The 22,643-nt window shown below is 46.9% G+C and overlaps 1 protein-coding gene across 1 annotated transcript in view; it reads right to left on the bottom strand.

Annotated features, from left to right (window-relative positions):
• Positions 1-3,724: 3,724 nt before the first annotated feature.
• Positions 3,725-22,643, bottom strand: part of corin (corin, serine peptidase) — a 136,220-nt gene continuing 117,301 nt past the window's right edge. The window contains 7 exon segments of the mRNA XM_064940870.1: positions 3,725-8,618; positions 14,184-14,317; positions 16,762-17,033; positions 17,328-17,502; positions 18,866-18,915; positions 19,913-20,041; positions 21,607-21,724. Coding sequence (XP_064796942.1) covers positions 8,433-8,618; positions 14,184-14,317; positions 16,762-17,033; positions 17,328-17,502; positions 18,866-18,915; positions 19,913-20,041; positions 21,607-21,724 — 1,064 coding nt within the window. The 3' untranslated portion in view covers positions 3,725-8,432.

Here is a 22,643-nt window from a genome sequence, read left to right as displayed (position 1 = left end):
TCTCGGTCTCTCTCTTTCTGTCTCTCTCTGTCTCTCTCTCTGTCTCTCTCTCTCTCTCGCTGTTTCCCTCTCTCTCAATCTCTCTCGCTCTCTTTTCAACTCAAAAGGCTTTATTGGTATGGAAAGTATGATCACAAAGTATCAGTCAAAAGTTAGGACACACCTACTCATTCAAGGGTTTTTCTATATTTTACTATTTCCTACATTGTAGAATAATAGTGATGAAAACAAAACTATGAAATAATACATATGGAATCATGGAGTAACCAAAAAAGTGTTAAACAAATCAAAATATATTTTATTTATATGTGACATTCTAAAAAGTAGCCACCCTTTTCCTTGATTGACAGCTTTGAACACTCTTGGCATTTTCTCAACCAGCTTCACCTGGAATGTTTAGCCAACGGTCTTGAAAGAGTTCCCACATATGCTGAGCACTTTTTGGCTGCTTTTACTTCACTCTGCGGTCCAACTCATCCAAAACCATCTCAATTAGGCTGAGGTCGGGTGATTGTGGAGGCCAGGTCATCTGATGCAGCACTCCATCACTCATCTTCTTGGTCAAATAGCCCTTACACAGCCTTGAGGTGTTTTGGGTCACTGTCCTGTTGAAAAATTAATTATAGTCCCACTTAGCGCAAACCAGATGGGATGGCGTATCGCTGCAGAATGCTGTGGAAGCCATGCTGGTTAAGTGTGCCTTGAATTCTAAATAAATCACAGACAGTGTCACCAGCAAAGCACCCCCACAACATCACACCTGCTCCTCCATGCTTATTTTTATTTTACTCCTCCTCCATGCTTCACGAGGGGAACCACACATGCAGAGATCATCCGTACACCTAATCTGCGTCTCACAAAGACATGGCAGCTGGGACCAAAAATCTCAAAATTGGACTCATCAGACCAAAGGACAGATTTCCACCAGCTAATGTCCTGTGCGTTGGGGAAAGTAGAAGAAGCTTTTCAATCACCCCTTTGTGCCACCCTTTCCTGCTGGGCCCTCAGGTCATTTGTGCCCCTTATGATGTTGCTGGGGGACCCTAGTCAGTCCTCTGACAACAGCTCCAGGGCATGTCTGGTGTTTGGGCACCAGAGTTTAGCCACTTTGTGTTTGGAAAAAAGTTATTCCTCTTGAATGTATTTGCCATTTGAGTCCATGAGGAGCACAATCTATGGCTTCTGTTTGCCCTCAGTGGATGTGTGGGGGTTGTTAGGAGAACTATCATGGGAGCTGACGGGAGGGCTGTTAAGAGTGGGTGGGGTCTGTTCGGAGGGGGTGGGGGTCTGTTCGGAGGGGGTGGGGGTCTGTTGGCAGGGGGTGGGGTCTGTTGGATTAGTGGGTCCTGTGTCGTCTGTCCCATTGTGGTGTTGAGGTCCAGGTCTGAGGTGGGCTGTTCTGCTGGCTTCTCTGTCCTGTTTTCTGTAACACCTCAGCGTTCTGACCTCCTCCTTCAGTGCCATGTGTGCGTCTTTAAGTTCTCTCACATCAGTCCGTAGAGCAGCAAGCTCTCAGACAGCCGTACATCTACACCTTCTGCCCTCCGGGGGGGGTTGTTGTGCTGGTCTGTTTTGTGGGTCCGTTCTGTCTGGTTTGTGTGGACGAGCTCCACCATGTCTCTCTCCAGCTCTCTGAGCTCCACCATGTCTCTCTCCTGCTCTCTGAGCTCCACCATGTCTCTCTCCTGCTCTCTGAGCTCCACCATGTCTCGCTCCAGCTCTCTGAGCTCCACCACGTCTCTCTCCAGCTCTCTGAGCTCCACCACGTCTCTCTCCAGCTCTCCGAGCTCCACCACGTCTCTCTCCAGCTCTCTGAGTTCCACCACGTCTCTCTCCAGCTCTCTGAGCTCCACCATGTCTCTCTCCAGCTCTCTGAGCTCCACCATGTCTCTCTCCAGCTCTCTGAGCTCCACCATGTCTCTCTCCAGCTCTCTGAGCTCCACCATGTCTCTCTCCAGCTCTCTGAGCTCCACCATGTCTCTCTCCAGCTCTCTGTGCTCCACCACGTCTCTCTCCAGCTCTCTGAGTTCCACCATGTCTCTCTCCAGCTCTCTGAGCTCCACCATGTCTCTCTCCAGCACTCTGAGCTCCACCATGTCTCTCTCCAGCTCTCTGTGCTCCACCACGTCTCTCTCCAGCTCTCTGAGTTCCACCATGTCTCTCTCCAGCTCTCTGAGCTCCACCATGTCTCTCTCCAGCTCTCTGAGCTTCACCATGTCTCTCTCCAGCTCTCTGAGCTACACCACGTCTCTCTCCAGCTCTCTGAGCTCCACCATGTCTCTCTCCAGCTCTGTGAACGTATCCCTCTCAATGATGGAGGAGCAGTGTAGTTGTGTGTTCATGGTGTGTGTGTGTTCATGGTATGTGTCTGTGTGTGTTCATGGTTTGTGTGTTCATGGTATGTGTGTGTGTGTTCATGGCGTGTGTGTTCATTGTGTGTCTGTGTGTTCATGGTGTATGTGTTCATGGTGTGTGTGTGTGTGTGTGTTCATTGTGTGTGTTCATGGTGTGTGTGTTCATGGTGTGTGTGTGTGTGTGTATACATAGTGTGTGTTAATGGTGTGTGTGTGTTCATTTTGTGTGTGTTTGTGTGTTCATGTGTGTGTGTTCATGGTGTATGTGTATGTGTTCATGGTGGTGTGTGCGTGTGTGATGGTGGTGTGTGCGTGTGTGTTGATAGTGTGTGTTCATGGTGTGTGTGTGTGTGTGTGTGTTCATGGTGTGTGTGTGTGTGTTCATTGTGTGTGTGTGTGTGTTCATTGTGTGTGTGTGTGTGTGTGTGTGTGTGTGTGTGTGTGTGTGTGTGTGTGTGTGTGTGTGTGTGTGTGTGTGTGTGTGTGTGTGTTCATGGTGTGTGTGTGTTCATGGTGTGTGTGTTCATGGTGTGTGTGTGTGTTCATGGTGTGTGTTCATGGTGTGTGTGTTCATGGTGTGTTTGTTCATGGTGTGTGTGTTCATGGTGTATGTGTTCATGGTGTGTGTGTGTGTGTTTGTTCATGGTGTGTTTGTTCATGGTGTGTGTGTTCGTGTGTGTGTGTGTGTGTGTGTGTGTGTGTTTATTGTGTGTGCTTATGGTGTGTGTGTTCATGGTGTGTGTGTGTGTGTGTATTCATAGTGTGTGTTCATGGTGTGTGTGTGTGTTCGTGTGTGTGTTCAAGATGTGTGTGTGTGTTTTCAAGGTGTGTGTGTGTGTGTTCATGGTGTGTGTGTGTGTTCATGGTGTGTGTGTGTGTTCATGGTGTGTGTGTGTGTGTGTGTGTGTGTGTGTGTGTATTCATAGTGTGTGTTCATGGTGTGTGTGTGTGTGTGTGTGTGTGTGTGTGTGTGTGTGTGTGTGTGTGTGTGTGTGTGTGTGTGTGTTTGTTCATAGTGTGTGTGTTCATGGTGTATGTGTTCATGGTGTGTGTGTGTGTTCATTGTGTGTGTTTATGGTGTGTGTGTTCATGGTGTGTGTGTGTGTATTCATAGTGTGTGTTCATGGTGTGTGTGTGTGTGTGTTCATGGTGTGTGTGTTCATGGTGTGTGTGTTCATGGTGTGTGTGTGTTCATGGTGTGTGTTCATGTTGTGTGTGCGTGTGTTCATGTTGTGTGTGCGTGTGTTCATGGTGTGTGTGTTCATGTTGTGTGTGCGTGTGTTCATGGTGTGTGTGTTCATGGTGTGTGGGTGTGTCTGTGTTCATGGTGTGTGTGTGTGTGTGTGTTCATGGTGTGTGTGTGTGTGTGTTCATGGTGTTTGTGTTCATGGTGTGTGTGTGTGTGTGTGTGTATGTTAGAAACGAGAACATCACAGATATGAGGTGTGTATATTTTTCCAGTGTTTAATAGTGAGACAGGATATAAAGACATATATATGGGGCCTGTCCCAAATGTACTCTATTCCCTTTGTGGACAACTGCATTATATATGAATAGGGTGTCATTACTAAGGATTATATAGGGAATAGCATGTCATTACTAAGGATTATATAGGGAATAGGGTGTCATTACTAAGGATTATATAGGGAATAGGGTGTCATTACTAAGGATTATATAGGGAATAGGGTGTCATTACTAAGGAGTATATAGGGATTAGGGTGCCATTACTAAGGATTATATAGGGAATAGGGTGTCATTACTAAGGATTATATAGGGAATAGGGTGTCTACTAAGGATTACATAGGGAATAGGGTGCCATTACTAAGGATTATATAGGGAATAGGGTGCCATTACTAAGGATTATATAGGGAATAGGGTGTCATTACTAAGGATTATATAGGGAATAGGGTGTCATTACTAAGGATTATATAGGGAATAGGGTGTCATTACTAAGGATTATATAGGGAATAGGGTGTTATTACTAAGGATTATATAGGAATAGGGTGTCATTACTAAGGAGTATATAGGGAATAGGGTGTCATTACTAAGGATTATATAGGGAATAGGGTGTCATTACTAAGGAGTATATAGGGAATAGGGTGTCATTACTACTGCATTATATAGGGAATAGGGTGTCATTACTACTGCATTATATAGGGAATAGGGTGTCATTACTAAGGAGTATATAGGGAATAGGGTGTCATTACTAAGGATTATATAGGGAATAGGGTGTCATTACTACTGCATTATATAGGGAATAGGGTGTCATTACTACTGCATTATATAGGGAATAGCGTGTCATTACTACTGCATTATATAGGGAATAGGGTGTCATTACTAAGGATTATATAGGGAATAGGGTGTTATTACTACTGCATTATATAGGGAATAGGGTGTCATTACTAAGGATTATATAGGGAATAGGGTGTTATTACTACTGCATTATATAGGGAATAGGGTGCCATTACTAAGGATTATATAGGGAATAGGGTGTCATTACTACTGCATTATATAGGGAATAGGGTGTCATTACTAAGGAGTATATAGGGAATAGGGTGTCATTACTACTGCATTATATAGGGAATAGGGTGTCATTACTACTGCATTATATAGGGAATAGGGTGTCATTACTAAGGATTATATAGGGAATAGGGTGTCATTACTAAGGAGTATATAGGGAATAGGGTTTAATTACTAAGGATTATATAGGGAATAGGGTGTCATTACTACTGCATTATATAGGGAATAGGGTGTCATTACTAAGGAGTATATAGGGAATAGGGTGTCATTACTACTGCATTATATAGGGAATAGGGTGTCATTACTACTGCATTATATAGGGAATAGGGTGTCATTACTAAGGAGTATATAGGAATAGGGTGTCATTACTAAGGATTATATAGGGAATAGGGTGTCATTACTAAGGAGTATATAGGGAATAGGGTGTCATTACTACTGCATTATATAGGGAATAGGGTGTCATTACTAAGGATTATATAGGGAATAGGGTGTTATTACTAAGGATTATATAGGAATAGGGTGTCATTACTAAGGATTATATAGGGAATAGGGTGTCATTACTAAGGATTATATAGGGAATAGGGTGTCATTACTAAGGATTATATAGGGAATAGGGTGCCATTACTAAGGATTATATAGGGAATAGGGTGCCATTACTAAGGAGTATATAGGAATAGGGTGTCATTACTAAGGATTACATAGGGAATAGGGTGCCATTACTAAGGATTATATAGGGAATAGGGTGCCATTACTAAGGATTATATAGGGAATAGGGTGCCATTACTAAGGAGTATATAGAGAATAGGGTGCCATTACTAAGGAGTATATAGGAATAGGGTGTCATTACTAAGGATTACATAGGGAATAGGGTGCCATTACTAAGGATTATATAGGGAATAGGGTGCCATTACTAAGGATTATATAGGGAATAGGGTGCCATTACTAAGGAGTATATAGGGAATAGGGTGCCATTACTAAGGAGTATATAGGAATAGGGTGTCATTACTAAGGATTACATAGGGAATAGGGTGTCATTACTAAGGATTATATAGGGAATAGGGTGCCATTACTAAGGATTATATAGGGAATAGGGTGTCATTACTAAGGAGTATATAGGGAATAGGGTGTTATTACTACTGCATTATATAGGGAATAGGGTGCCATTACTAAGGATTATATAGGGAATAGGGTGTCATTACTAAGGATTATATAGGGAATAGGGTGTCATTACTAAGGATTATATAGGGAATAGGGTGCCATTACTAAGGATTATATAGGAATAGGGTGTCATTACTAAGGATTATATAGGGAATAGGGTGTCATTACTAAGGAGTATATAGGGAATAGGGTGTTATTACTACTGCATTATATAGGGAATAGGGTGTCATTACTAAGGATTATATAGGGAATAGGGTGTCATTACTACTGCATTAAATAGCGAATAGGGTGTCATTACTAAGGAGTATATAGGAATAGGGTGTCATTACTAAGGAGTATATAGGGAATAGGGTGCCATTACTAAGGATTATATAGGGAATAGGGTGTCATTACTAAGGAGTATATAGGGAATAGGGTGTCATTACTAAGGAGTATATAGGGAGTAGGGTGCCATTTGGGACAAAGCCCTACTTTTACACACAGACACGAGTATGTCAGACAGCTTTAAACATTATCTATCATATATATATACATATATAGCTACAGCATTATCCATGGACAGTACCTATGTCCTATAGTATACATTATCACTGTGTAGTGACAGGGAAGGGGCCAGAAAGCCCCCGTCACTATAGGGACTAAAACGTGCTCACACACACACACACAATACACACGCCCCACACACACACAAATACACATGGCCCCCCCCACACACTCACACCACATACAAAAAGCAGTAGAAAAATACTCTTAGAAAATTACAAACAACTGGAATGTATCATACAGACATTGAAAGCATAAACACACACACAGCTTGTATTTAAACAGCAGGGCCTTTGCTGTTACAGCAGCGCCCCACAGTGGCTAAATGTACTGAAGGTTTCTCATTATGTTATAGGATGAACGAACACACACACACACCCACACACTGTCTCTCAACACTCATATTCACTACAGGTAACACACACACACACACGTTTAGAACACACACACATTTAGAACACACACACGTTTAGAACACACACACGTTAAGAACAGACATAAGCACACATACGTGTTGAGGGAGAGAGGCTGTGTCACATAAAGTGTGTGCAACACGTGTTGAGGGAGAGAGGCTGTGTGTCACGTAAAGTGTGTGCAACACGTATGTTGTGTGTAAGAAGTGTGACAGAGTGGCGATGATGACGTCATCACATCCAACAGACTCCAGACTCCTCCCAAAATACACTTCACTTCCTGTTTGGAATGTTGGGGGCCACAGGAAGAGGAAGGGACATCACCAAACGTCTCGTTGGTTTCACACTCCTCCGGGGTTGTTGTTGTTCTAGATGGAAGGTGGGGAGGTCTGTCTATATCAGTGTAGATGGAAGGTGTGGAGGTCTGTCTGTATCAGTGTAGATGGAAGGTGGGGAGGTCTGTCTGTATCAGTGTAGATGGAAGGTGTGGAGGTCTGTCTGTATCAGTGTAGATGGAAGGTGGGGAGGTCTGTCTATATCAGTGTAGATGGAAGGTGTGGAGGTCTGTCTGTATCAGTGTAGATGGAAGGTGGGGAGGTCTGTCTGTATCAGTGTAGATGGAAGGTGGGGAGGTCTGTCTGTATCAGTGTAGATGGAAGGTGGGGAGGTCTGTCTGTATCAGTGTAGATGGAAGGTGGGGAGGTCTGTCTGTATCAGTGTAGATGGAAGGTGGGGAGGTCTGTCTATATCAGTGTAGATGGAAGGTGTGGAGGTCTGTCTGTATCAGTGTAGATGGAAGGTGGGGAGGTCTGTCTGTATCAGTGTGATGGAAGGTGGGGAGGTCTGTCTATATCAGTGTGATGGAAGGTGGGGAGGTCTGTCTGTATCAGTGTAGATGGAAGGTGTGGAGGTCTGTCTGTATCAGTGTAGATGGAAGGTGGGGAGGTCTGTCTGTATCAGTGTAGATGGAAGGTGTGGAGGTCTGTCTGTATCAGTGTAGATGGAAGGTGTGGAGGTCTGTCTGTATCAGTGTAGATGGAAGGTGGGGAGGTCTGTCTGTATCAGTGTAGATGGAAGGTGGGGAGGTCTGTCTGTATCAGTGTAGATGGAAGGTGTGGAGGTCTGTCTGTATCAGTGTAGATGGAAGGTGTGGAGGTCTGTCTGTATCAGTGTAGATGGAAGGTGGGGAGGTCTGTCTGTATCAGTGTAGATGGAAGGTGGGGAGGTCTGTCTGTATCAGTGTAGATGGAAGGTGGGGAGGTCTGTCTGTATCAGTGTAGATGGAAGGTGTGGAGGTCTGTCTGTATCAGTGTAGATGGAAGGTGGGGAGGTCTGTCTGTATCAGTGTAGATGGAAGGTGTGGAGGTCTGTCTGTATCAGTGTAGATGGAAGGTGGGGAGGTCTGTCTATCAGTGTAGATGGAAGGTGGGGAGGTCTGTCTGTATCAGTGTAGATGGAAGGTGTGAAGGTAGATCTGTCGGTGTATCCAGGGTGTGAAGTGTGTAACATTAGAGTAGACCCCAGGACCCAGGACTTTGGAGAAACACACGCTACCCCAGGACGTCAGGCCATAAAGGGTCCAGCTCCCACCACTAGGCTCCTCACACACCAGAGGACCACCACTGTCACCCTGGGGGACAGAGACAGGAATAATATCAACCATAATGGTCCTGTAGAAACTAACGATTGAAATGGCAAGATTGTGTCTGCTAAATTGCACACAGTGCCTTCGAAAAGTATTCAGACCCCTTCACTTTTTCCACATTTTGTTACATTACAGCCTTGTTCTAAAATGGATTAAATTGTTGTTTTTGTGCTCATCACAATACCCCATAATGTCATCACAATACCCCATAATGTCATCACAATACCCCGCAATGACATCACAATGCCCCATAATGACATCACAATGCCCCATAATGACATCACAATGCCCTATAATGACATCACAATGACCCATAATGACATCACAAAGTCCCATAATGACAAAGCTGGAAAAAATGCAAATGTATTACAAATAAATAACCTTACTTACATAAATATTCAGACCCTTTGCTATGAGACTTAAAATTTAGCTCAGGTGCATCCTGTTTCCATTGATCATCCTTGAGAAGTTTCTCTACAACTTGAAGTCCACCTGTGGTAAATTAAATTGATTGGATATAAGTTTAAAAGGCTTTTAAACGTCTTCGAAATATGGATGATCCGTAAATTGAAAGCAGACCACTACCTGAAATCTACTTCACATAATTTAAATAATCCATCCAAATTCTGGCAAGTAGTGAAGGGTTTGGAGTGCAAAAAAGATACACAGCTTCCTAAACAATTGTTGGTCGACACACAGAGAGATTCTGAAAGCCTTGAATCAGTACTTTCTAGATGCAGGCAGTTTATTTGAATAGGTCAAAGGTTGAGCTATGAATTTACTGGACACCCCTGTGTACACCAGGTTCTCCTTTTCAGAAGTGTGTAAAACCCTGAAAGAAATTGATGGAAAAAAATCCCCTGGCCCTGATGAACTAGACACCCGCCTCCTACACCTAGCCACAGACATCATTGCTCCCCCTTAATGATTATTTATAACCTCACGCTTGATGTTAAGGAAATCCCCAAGTTATGGAAATCTGCTTTTGTGTGGCCTCTCCTGAGGGAAGGGAGATCTGCTTTTGTGTGGCCTCTCCTGAGGGAAGGGAGATCTGCTTTTGTGTGGCCTCTCCTGAGGGAAGGGAGATCTGCTTTTGTGTGGCCTCTCCTGAGGGAGGGGAGATCTGCTTTTGTGTGGCCTCTCCTGAGGGAGGGGAGATCTGCTTTTGTGTGGTCTCTCCTGAGGGAAGGGAGATCTGCTTTTGTGTGGCCTCTCCTGAGGGAGGGGAGATCTGCTTTTGTGTGGCCTCTCCTGAGGGAGGGGAGATCTGCTTTTGTGTGGCCTCTCCTGAGGAGGGGAGATCTGCTTTTGTGTGGCCTCTCCTGAGGGAGGGGAGATCTGCTTTTGTGTGGCCTCTCCTGAGGGAGGGGAGATCTGCTTTTGTGTGGCCTCTCCTGAGGGAGGGGAGATCTGCTTTTGTGTGGCCTCTCCTGAGGGAGGGGAGAACTGCTTTTGTACGGCCTCATGAGGGAGGGGAGATCTGCGTTTGTACGGCCTCATGAGGGAGGGGAGATCTGCGTTTGTGTGGCCTCTCCTGAGGGAGGGGGAGATCTGCTTTTGTACGGCCTCTCCTGAGGGAGGGGGAGATCTGCTTTTGTACGGCCTCTCCTGTGGGAGGGGAGATCTGCTTTTGTGCGGCCTCTCCTGAGGGAGGGGAGATCTGCTTTTGTATGGCCTCATGAGGGAGGGGAGATCTGCGTTTGTACGGCCTCATGAGGGAGGGGAGATCTGCGTTTGTACGGCCTCATGAGGGAGGGGAGATCTGCGTTTGTACGGCCTCATGAGGGAGGGGAGGATCTGCTATTGTACGTCCTCATGAGGGAGGGGGAGATCTGCTTTTGTGCGGCCTCTCCTGAGGAGGGGAGATCTGCTTTTGTGCGGCCTCTCCTGAGGGAGGGAGATCTGCTTTTGTGCGGCCTCTCCTGAGGGAGGGAGATCTGCTTTTGTGTGGCCTCTCCTGAGGGAGGGGAGATCTGCTTTTGTACGGCCTCATGAGGGAGGGGAGATCTGCCTTTGTATGGCCTCATGAGGGAGAGGTGATCTGCGTTTGTACGGCCTCATGAGGGAGGGGAGATCTGCCTTTGTATGGCCTCATGAGGGAGGGGAGATCTGCTTTTGTGTGGCCTCTCCTGAGGGAGGGGAGATCTGCTTTTGTGTGGCCTCTCCTGAGGGAGGGGAGATCTGCTTTTGTGTGGTCTCTCCTGAGGGAAGGGAGATCTGCTTTTGTGTGGCCTCTCCTGAGGGAAGGGAGATCTGCTTTTGTGCGGCCTCTCCTGAGGGAGGGGAGATCTGCTTTTGTGTGGCCTCTCCTGAGGGAGGGGAGATCTGCTTTTGTGTGGCCTCTCCTGAGGGAGGGGAGATCTGCTTTTGTACGGCCTCATGAGGGAGGGGAGATCTGCCTTTGTATGGCCTCTCCTGAGGGAGGGGAGATCTGCTTTTGTGTGGCCTCTCCTGAGGGAGGGGAGATCTGCTTTTGTGTGGCCTCTCCTGAGGGAGGGAGATCTGCTTTTGTGTGGCCTCTCCTGAGGGAGGGAGATCTGCTTTTGTGTGGCCTCTCCTGAGGGAGGGGAGATCTGCTTTTGTGTGGCCTCTCCTGAGGGAGGGGAGATCTGCTTTTGTGTGGCCTCTCCTGAGGGAGGGGAGATCTGCTTTTGTGTGGCCTCTCCTGAGGGAAGGGAGATCTGCTTTTGTGTGGCCTCTCCTGAGGGAGGGGAGATCTGCTTTTGTGTGGCCTCTCCTGAGGGAGGGGAGAACTGCTTTTGTACGGCCTCATGAGGGAGGGGGAGATCTGCTTTTGTACGGCCTCTCCTGTGGGAGGGGAGATCTGCTTTTGTATGGCCTCATGAGGGAGGGGAGATCTGCGTTTGTACGGCCTCATGAGGGAGGGGAGATCTGCGTTTGTACGGCCTCATGAGGGAGGGGAGGATCTGCTATTGTACGTCCTCATGAGGGAGGGGGAGATCTGCTTTTGTGCGGCCTCTCCTGAGGGAGGGGAGATCTGCTTTTGTGCGGCCTCTCCTGAGGGAGGGGAGATCTGCTTTTGTGCGGCCTCTCCTGAGGGAGGGGAGATCTGCTTTTGTGTGGCCTCTCCTGAGGGAGGGGAGATCTGCTTTTGTACGGCCTCATGAGGGAGGGGAGATCTGCCTTTGTATGGCCTCATGAGGGAGAGGTGATCTGCGTTTGTACGGCCTCATGAGGGAGGGGAGATCTGCCTTTGTATGGCCTCATGAGGGAGGGGAGATCTGCGTTTGTACGGCCTCATGAGGGAGGGGAGATCTGCGTTTGTACGGCCTCATGAGGGAGGGGAGGATCTGCTATTGTACGTCCTCATGAGGGAGGGGGAGATCTGCTTTTGTACGGCCTCTCCTGTGGGAGGGGAGATCTGCTTTTGTGCGGCCTCTCCTGAGGGAGGGGAGATCTGCTTTTGTACGGCCTCTCCTGAGGGAGGGGGAGATCTGCTTTTGTACGGCCTCATGAGGGAGGGGAGATCTGCTTCTGTACGGCCTTATGGGGGAGGGGGATATCTGCTTCTGTACGGCCTCATGAGGGAGGGGAGATCTGCTTTTGTACGGCCTCATGAGGGAGGGGATATCTGCTTTTGTACGGCCTCATGAGGGAGGGGATATCTGCTTTTGTACGGCCTCATGAGGGAGGGGAGATCTGCTTCTGTACGGCCTTATGGGGGAGGGGGATATCTGCTTCTGTACGGACTCATGAGGGAGGGGAGATCTGCTTTTGTGTGGCCTCTCCTGAGGGAGGGGAGATCTGCTTTTGTGTGGCCTCTCCTGAGGGAGGGGAGATCTGCTTTTGTGTGGCCTCTCCTGAGGGAGGGGAGATCTGCTATTTTCTGCTTTTGTACGGCCTCATGAGGGAGGGGAGATCTGCCTTTGTATGGCCTCATGACGGAGGGGAGATCTGCGTTTGTACGGCCTCATGAGGGTGGGGAGATCTGCTTTTGTACGTCCTCATGAGGGAGGGGGAGATCTGCGTTTGTACAGCCTCATGAGGGAGGGGATCCCTCGCTACTTGACAAATATCGACCCATATCAAAATAATCCTGGAGTCCTTAGTTAGTAGGCAGGTAAAGGCCGACTTCCAAGAATACAACATCTTAAATGGAATGCAGTCAGGTTTTAGGTCTGGCCACAGCACTGTTTCAGCAACATTGAAGGTATTAAATGACAGCCACTGTGCTCTTGATAAGAAGTTACATTGTGTGTCTGATTTGATTTATTTGTGTGAAAGCTTTTGACACTGTGGACCATGCTGTGTTAGTGTAAAGGTTAAAATGTTGTGGATTTACTGGTCATGCTCTCGATTGGTTTATAAATTACCTATCAAATCGTACACAATGTGTAATGGCAGATGATTGTAAATCTGAGTCCATAGAGCTGTGCTCAGGTGTTCCGCAAGGGTCTATTTTGGGCCCACTGTTGTTCATTTTGTATATCAACAACGTTGGGGATCTTATTGAAACAGAGGACGTATGCAGATGATACTGTTCTTTATTCAAGTGGTAGTAGTTTAGTGGCCTCCATCATTCTTAAATAGAAGAAGTTTAGAACCACCAAGGCTCTTCCTAGAGATGGCCACCTGGCCAAACTGAGCAATCGGGGGAGAAGGGCCTTCCTTGGTCAGGGAGGTGACCAAGAACCCAATGGTCACTCTGACAGAGCTTCAGAGTTCCTCTGTGGAGATGGGAGAACCTTCCAGAAGGACAACCATCTCTTCAGCACTCCACCAATCAGGCCTTTAGGGTAGAGTGGCCAGATCAGTAAAAGGCACATGACAGCCCGTTTGGAGTTTGATAAAAGGCACCTAAAGACTCTCAGACCATGAGAAACAAGATTCTCTGGTCTGATGAAACCAACAGTGAATCACATCTGGAGGAAACCTGGCACCATCCCTACGGTGAAGCATGGTGGTGGCAGCATCATGCTGTGGATGTTTGTCCATCGGCAGGGACTGGGAGACTAGTCAGGATTGAGGGAAAGATGGACAAAGCAAAGTAAAGAGAGATCCTTGATGAAAACCTGCTCCAGAGCTCTCAGGACTTCAGACTGGGGCAAAGGTTCACCTTCCAACAGGACAACAACCCTAAGCACACAGACAAGACAACGCAGGAGTGGCTTAGGGAAAAGTCTCTCCCCAAACAACCTGACAGAGCTTGAGAGGATCTGCAGAGAAGAATGGGAGAAACTCCCCAAATACAGGTGTACCAAGCATGTAGTCATACCCAAGAAGACTGGAGGCTGTAATCGCTGCCAAAGGTGCTTCAACAAAGTACTGAGTAAAGGGTCTAGATACTTATGTAAATGTGATATTTCAGTTTTTATAAACGTGATTTTTTTTAGATTGATGATGAAAAAAACCCAATTTAAAACATTTTAGAGTAAGGCTGTAATGTAACAAAATGTGGAAAAAGTCAAGTGGTCTGTATACCTTCCGAATGCGCTGTGTTGTAGATGTGGGACGACTAACTCCAGTCTATTATCAATTAGCCTTATTGTCTGTGGGGAAAAAGTCAGAAGTGCTCCTCCTGCTACTCACCATGCAAGAGTCCACGGTGCCAGCCTCGTATCCAGCACAAAGCATCCTGGTGGTGATGGTCTTCATATCAAAGTAACTCTGACACTGAGACAGACTGATGATCCTTACTTCTCCCTCCTGGAGTTTGAAGGGCACTATGGAGAGAGAGCGAGAGAGCGAGAGAGCGAGAGAGCGAGAGAGTTAGGTGAAATACCAGTGTGCAGTCAAAGCAGCAAGATTTGAGAGAGACACAGAGAGAGAGAGAGTATTACTGTGTGTGTATATACAGTATGTATATATATATTTTTTAATTTGACCTTTTTTTAACTAGGCAAGTCAGTTAATTAAAACTTATTATGGCTGGGGGCAGTATTGAGTAGCTTGGATGAATAAGGTGCCTAGAATAAACTGCTAATATATGCATATTATTAGTATATTTGGATAGAAAACACCCTGAAGTTTCTAAAACGGTTTGAATGATGTCTGTGAGTATAACAGAACTCATATGGCAAAAACCTGAGAAAAAAATCCAACCAGGAAGTGGGAAATCTGAGGTTGGTCGTCTTTCAACTCAGCCCTTATTGAAGATACAGTGGGATATTGGTCATGTTGTACTTCCTAAGGCTTCCACTAGATGTCAACAGTCTTTGGAACCAATTTGATGCTTCTACTGTGAAGTGGGGCTGAATGAGAGGGGAATGAGTCAGGTGTCTGCCAGAATGCTCATGACGCTCGTTCACATTTACATTTAAGTCATTTAGCAGACGCTCTTATCCAGAGCGACTTACAAATTGAGAGAGAGCTCTGTTCCATTGCAATTCTACAGACAAAGGAATTCTCCGGTTGAAACATTATTGAAGATTTATGATAAAAACATCCTAAAGATTGATTCTATACATCGTTTGACATGTTTCTACAAACTGTAACAGAACTTCTTGACTTTGCGTCTGCTCGTGCGTCCTGAAGTTGGATTACTGGGCTGAACGCGCTAATAAGGAGGAATTTGGACATAAATGATGGACATTATCGAACAAAACAAACATTTATTGTGGAACTGGGATTCCTGGGAGTGCATTCTGATGAAGATCATCAAAGGTAAGTGAATATGTATAATGTTATTTCTGACTTACTGCACAATATGGCAGATATCCTTTTGGCTTGTTGGTTCTCTGAGCGTGGTACTCAGATTATTGCATGGTTTGCTTTTTCCGTAAAGCCTTTTTGAAATCTGACACAGCGGTTGCATTAAGGAGAAGTGTATCTAAAGTGCCATGTATAACACTTGTATTTTCATCAACATTTATTATGAGACTTTCTGTAAATTGACGTGGCTCTCTGCAAAATCACCGGATGTTTTTGGAACTACTGAACATAACGCGCCAATGTGTACTGAGATTTTTTTTATATAAATATGAACTTTATCGAACAAAACATACAAGTATTGTGTAACATGAAGTCCTATGAGTGTCATCTGATGAAGATCCTCAAAGGTTAGTGATTCATTCTATCTCTATTTTTGATTTTTGTGACTCCACAATTTGGCTGGAAAAATGGCTGTGCTTTTCTGTGACTTGGCTCTGACCTAACATAATCGGTTGTGGTGCTTTCGCTGTAAAGCCTATTTGAAATCGGACACTGTGGTGGGATTAACAACAAGATTACCTTTAAAATGATATAAGATGCATGTATGTTTGAGGAATTATAATTATGAGATTTCTGTTGTTTGAATTTGGCGCCCTGCACTTTCACTGGCTGTTAACGGGATCTCAGCCCTAAGAAGTTGTTAAGAACAAACTCTTATTTTCAATGACGGCCTACCAGGGAACAGTGGGTTAACTGCCTTGTTCAGAGGCAGAACGACAGATTTGTACCTTGTCAGCTCGGGTTTTTGAACTTGCAACCTTTCGGTTACTAGTCCAACGCTCTAACCACTAGGATAGAGAGAGAATTACTGTGTGTGTATGTACAGTATGTATGGTGATAGAGAGAAAGCATTACTGTGTGTATGTACAGTATGTATGGTGATAGAGAGAGAATTACTGTGTGTGTATGTACAGTATGTTTGGTGATAGAGAGAAAGCATTACTGTGTGTGTATGTACAGTATGTTTGGTGATAGAGAGAAAGCATTACTGTGTGTGTATGTACAGTATGTATGGTGATAGAGAGAAAGCATTACTGTGTGTGTATGTACAGTATGTATGGTGATAGAGAGAAAGCATTACTGTGTGTGTATGTACAGTATGTATGGTGATAGAGAGAAAGCATTACTGTCTGTGTATGTACAGTATGTATGGTGATAGAGAGAAAGCATTACTGTGTGTGTATGTACAGTATGTATGGTGATAGAGAGAAAGCATTACTGTGTGTGTATGTACAGTATGTATGGTGATAGAGAGAAAGCATTACTGTGTGTGTATGTACAGTATGTATGGTGATAGAGAGAAAGCATTACTGTGTGTGTGTATATATACAGTATGTATGGTGATAGAGAGAAAGCATTACTGTGTGTGTATGTACAGTATGTATGGTGATAGAGAGAAAGCATTACTGTGTGTGTATGTACAGTATGTATGGTGAACCATAGGTATCAAACTCACTCCTGTTACCCATGTGACCCCATCCAGTAATATAACAGTAGGTATCAGGCTGCGGTAACTGTCCGTTACCGGGAAGACACACCGGTCGAACGTAACTGGTAACCTCCACCTCCCTGTCCAGCTCAACCACGCTGATGTCATAGTCGACCACGGCACGGTTATAGCGAGGGTGAACAATGATGGACTCTACACCTCTGGTCTGCAGGTAGGGGGACGGGTGGTCCAGGTTGTTGATGCCCAGGACTACCTTCCATAGGTCTGCACTCTCACGTCTGGAGAAGAGAGGAAGAAAGATGACAGTTAGACGTGAGGAAGGGAGAAGAGAGGAAGAAAGATGACAGTTAGACGTGAGGAAGGGAGAAGAGAGGAAGAAAGATGACAGTTAGACGTGAGGAAGGGAGAAGAGAGGAAGAAAGATGACAGTTAGACGTGAGGAAGGGAGAAGAGAGGAAGAAAGATGACAGTTAGACGTGAGGAAGGGAGAAGAGAGGAAGAAAGATGACAGTTAGACGTGAGGAAGGGAGAAGAGAGAGATCAAAGTAATGTAGAATGAAAGAATAACTCACCCTTCAAAGCAGTGAGCGACAGTAAGTGCCCATTTCTTCCCAATGAGGACGCACCCACAGATATGTCCACTAGGATCTGATTGGAGAGAACACTGCCAAGGCCACCTCCCTGGCCTGGACACCCTGCCACCCAGAATACGCTTATACAGACGAACGGCCGGGCGTAGGCCACAGTCTGGAGGGAGGAGAGAGTTAGACTGTAGACAACACTACCAGGCTACAGTCTGGAGGGAGGAGAGTTAGACTGTAGACAACACTACCAGGCTACAGTCTGGAGGGAGGAGAGAGTTAGACTGTAGACAACACTACCAGGCTATAGTCTGGAGGGAGGAGAGAGAGAGTTAGAGTGTAGACAACACTACCAGGCTATAGTCTGGAGGGAGGAGAGAGTTAGACTGTAGACAACACTACCAGGCTATAGTCTGGAGGGAGGAGAGTTAGACTGTAGACAACACAACCAGGCTACAGTCTGGAGGAAGGAGAGAGTTAAACTGTAGACAACACTACCAGGCTACAGTCGGGAGGGAGGAGAGTTAGACTGTAGACAACACTACCAGGCTACAGTCTGGTGGGAGGAGAGAGTTAGACTGTAGACAACACTACCAGGCTACAGTCTGGAGGGAGGAGAGAGTTAGACTGTAGACAACACTACCAGGCTACAGTCTGGAGGGAGGAGAGAGTTAGACTGTAGACAACACTACCAGGCTACAGTCTGGAGGGAGGAGAGAGTTAGACTGTAGACAACACTACCAGGCTATAGTCTGGAGGGAGGAGAGTTAGACTGTAGACAACACTACCAGGCTACAGTCTGGAGGGAGGAGAGATAGACTGTAGACAACACTACCAGGCTACAGTCTGGTGGGAGGAGAGAGTTAGACTGTAGACAACACTACCAGGCTACAGTCTGGAGGGAGGAGAGTTAGACTGTAGACAACACTACCAGGCTACAGTCTGGTGGGAGGAGAGAGTTAGACTGTAGACAACACTACTAGGCTTGTCTGGAGGGAGGAGAGAGAGAGTTAGACTGTAGACAACACTACCAGGCTACAGTCTGGAGGGAGGAGAGTTAGACTGTAGACAACACTACCAGGCTACAGTCTGGAGGGAGGAGAGTTAGACTGTAGACAACACTACCAGGCTATAGTCTGGAGGGAGGAGAGAGAGAGTTAGACTGTAGACAACACTACCAGGCTATAGTCTGGAGGGAGGAGAGTTAGACTGTAGACAACTCTACCAGGCTACAGTCTGGAGGGAGGAGAGTTAGACTGTAGACAACACTACCAGGCTACAGTCTGGAGGTAGGAGAGTTAGACTGTAGACAACACTACCAGGCTATAGTCTGGAGGGAGGAGAGTTAGACTGTAGACAACACTACCAGGCTATAGTCTGGAGGGAGGAGAGAGAGAGTTTGACTGTAGACAACACTACCAGGCTACAGTCTGGAGGGAGGAGAGAGAGAGTTAGACTGTAGACAACACTACCAGGCTATAGTCTGGAGGGAGGAGAGTTTTTGCCACCTAGCAGACATCGTCTCTCACCTTCTTTGGTGCAGTGTAGAGACACTCTCTTCCTGGAGAAACAGGCATGTCTAGAGACAGAGAGAGAACACTTTTACTGTCCGTTTCCCCCAGGTGTGGGGCGAAAGTATTCGGCCCCCTTGAACTTTGCGACCTTTTGCCACGTTTCAGGCTTCAAACATAAAGATATAAAACTGTATTTTTTTTTGTGAAGAATCAACAACAAGTGGGGCACAATCATGAAGTGGAACGACATTTATTGGATATTTCAAACTTTTTTAAGAAATCAAAAACTGAAAAATTGGGCGTGCAAAATTATTCAGCCCCCTTAAGTTAATACTTTGTAGCGCCATCTTTTGCTGCGATTACAGCTGTAAGTCGCTTGGGATATGTCTCTATCAGTTTTGCACATCAAGAGACTGAAATATATGCATATTGTATATATATATATATATATATATATATATATATATATATATATATATATATGTGTGTGTGTGTGTGTGTGTGTGTGTGTGTGTGTGTGTGTGTGTGTGTGGTGGTGTGTATATAAGTGTGTGGTGTGTGTGCGTGTCTGGTGGTTGTGTGTGTGTGTGTGCGTGGTGGGGGTGTATATAAGTGTGTGTGGTGTGTGTGTATATAAGTGTGTGGTGTGTGTGTGCGTGTCTGGTGGTTGTGTGTGTGTGTGTGCGTGGTGGGTGTGTATATAAGTGTGTGTGGTGTGTGTGTATATAAGTGTGTGGTGTGTGTGTGCGTGTCTGGTGGTTGTGTGTGTGTGTGTGCGTGGTGGGGGTGTATATAAGTGTGTGTGGTGTGTGTGTATATAAGTGTGTGGTGTGTGTGTGCGTGTCTGGTGGTTGTGTGTGTGTGTGTGCGTGGTGGGGGTGTATATAAGTGTGTGTGGTGTGTGTGTATATAAGTGTGTGGTGTGTGTGTGCGTGTCTGGTGGTTGTGTGTGTGTGTGTGTGTGTGTGTGTGTGTGTGTGTGTGTGTGTGTCTGTCTGGTGGTTGTGTGTGTGTGTGCGTGGTGGGTGTGTATATAAGTGTGTGTGGTGTGTGTGGTCCAACCCTCTCTTCTCCAGTAGGCCCTGTAGAGCTGAGCCGTTCCTCTGTCTCCAGTCAGGGTGAACATGAAGCCACCTCCTCCTCCCTGGAACACTGGGAGGGTCTGGAACCAGAATTACTGATGCTGGGGCTCTGGAGGAAAACACAGGAGATAACCACACACACCAGGAGATAACCACACACACACACCAGGAGATAACCACACACACACACCAGGAGATAACCACACACACACACCAGGAGATAACCACACACACCAGGAGATAACCACACACACCAGGAGATAACCACACACACGCACCGGGAGATAACCACACACACACACTAGGAGATAACCATGCACACACCAGGAGATAACCACGCACACACCAGGAGATAACCACGCACACACTAGGAGATAACCACGCACACACTAGGAGATGACCACACAAACACCAGGAGATAACCACGCAAACACACACACCAGGATATAACCACGCAAACACACACCAGGAGATAACCACGCAAACACACACCAGGAGATAACCACGCAAACAAACACCAGGAGATAACCACGCAAACACACACCAGGAGATAACCACGCAAACACACACCAGGAGATAACCACGCAAACACACACCAGGAGATAACCACGCAAACAAACACCAGGAGATAACCACGCAAACACACACCAGGAGATAACCACGCAAACACACACACCAGGAGATAACCATGCAAACACACACCAGGAGATAACCACGCAAACAAACACCAGGAGATAACCAAGCAAACACACACCAGGAGATAACCACGCAAACACACACCAGGAGATAACCACGCAAACACACACCAGGAGATAACCACGCAAACAAACACCAGGAGATAACCACGCAAACACACACCAGGAGATAACCACGCAAACAAACACCAGGAGATAACCACACACACAACAGGAGATAACCACACACACAACAGGAGATAACCACACACACACCAGGCGATAACCACAAACACACCAGGTGATAACCTGTGTCTGTAGCCGGGTGTCTGTAGCCGGGTGTCTGTAGCAGTTGTCTGTACCCGGGTGTCTGTAGCCGTGTGTCTGTAGCCGGGTGTCTGTAGCCGGGTGTCTGTATCCGTGTGTCTGTAGCCGGGTGTCTGTAGCCGGGTGTCTGTAGCCGGGTGTCTGTAGCCGTGTGTCTGTAGCCGGGTGTCTGTAGCCGGGTGTCTGTAGCCGTGTGTCTGTATCCGTGTGTCTGTAGCCGGGTGTCTGTAGCCGGGTGTCTGTAGCCGGGTGTCTGTAGCCGGGTGTCTGTAGCAGTTGTCTGTAGCCGGGTGTCTGTAGCCGGGTGTCTGTAGCCGGGTGTCTGTAGCCGGGTGTCTGTAGCCGGGTGTCTGTAGCCGGGTGTCTGTAGCCGGGTGTCTGTAGCCGGGTGTCTGTAGCCGGGTGTCTGTAGCCGGGTGTCTGTAGCCGTGTGTCTGTAGCCGGGTGTCTGTAGCCGGGTGTCTGTAGCCGGGTGTCTGTAGCCGGGTGTCTGTAGCCGGGTGTCTGTAGCCGGGTGTCTGTAGCCGGGTGTCTGTAGCCGGGTGTCTGTAGCCGGGTGTCTGTAGCCGGGTGTCTGTAGCCGGGTGTCTGTAGCCGGGTGTCTGTACCCGTGTGTCTGTAGCCGGGTGTCTGTAGCCGTGTGTCTGTAGCCGTAGATAACTACTGACCTTACCCTAGGCCGAGCTGAGAGCAGGTCAGTTGACTGAGGTCCATCGTCCAGTCATCCCCACAGACATGGTAATCTACTGCTGTCCTGAAGACGGTCACTACCGACCCCTCCGACAGAGAGACTGGACGGGAGGGTAGAGGGATGGGGGTGTAGAGGGATGGATGGGGGTGTAGAGGATGGATGGGGTTGTAGAGGATGGATGGGGGTGTAGAGGATGGATGGGGGTGTAGAGGGATGGATGGGGGTGTAGAGGGATGGATGGGGGTGTAGAGGGATGGATGGGGTGGAGAAGATGGATGGGGGTGTAGAGGAAGGATGGGGGTGTAGAGGGATGGATGGGGGTGTAGAGGATGGATGGGGGTGTAGAGGATGGATGGGGGTGTAGAGGGATGGATGGGGGTGTAGAGGGATGGATGGGGTGGAGAAGATGGATGGGTTGTAGAGGATGGATGGGGTGTAGAGGAATGGTTGGGGTGATAATAGAGGGATGGGGGTGGAAATGGAGGGATGGGGTGATAATGGAGGGATGGGGGTGATAATGGACGATGGGGTGATAATGGAGGGATGGGGTGATAATGGAGGGATGGGGGTGATAATGGAGGGACGGGGTGATAATGGATGATGGGGTGATAATGGATGATGGGGTGATGATGGAGAGATGGGGGTGATAATGGAGGATGGTGTGATAATGGATGATGAGTTGATAATGGAGAGATGGGGTGATCATGGAAAGATGGGGGTGATCATGAAGGATGGGGTGATAATGGATGATAATGGATGATGGGGTGATGGGGTGATAATGGAGGGATGTGGTGATAATTGATATATTGGGTGATAATGTAGTGATGGGTGATAATGGATGGTGGGGCGTTAATGGCGGGATGAGGTGATAATGGAGGGATGGTGTGGTAATGGAGGGATGTGGTGGTAATGGAGGAATGGGGTGATAATGGAGGAATGTGGTGGTAATGGAGGGATGGGGTGATAGTGGAGGGATGTGGTGGTAATGGAGAGATGTGGTGGTAATGGAGGGATGGGGT

This window comes from Oncorhynchus masou, chromosome 27 (assembly GCF_036934945.1).
Source record: "Oncorhynchus masou masou isolate Uvic2021 chromosome 27, UVic_Omas_1.1, whole genome shotgun sequence".
Lineage (NCBI taxonomy): Eukaryota > Metazoa > Chordata > Actinopteri > Salmoniformes > Salmonidae > Oncorhynchus > Oncorhynchus masou.
The sequence above is the reverse complement of the archived record's forward strand: the minus strand, read 5'-3'. Positions and strand labels throughout refer to the sequence as shown.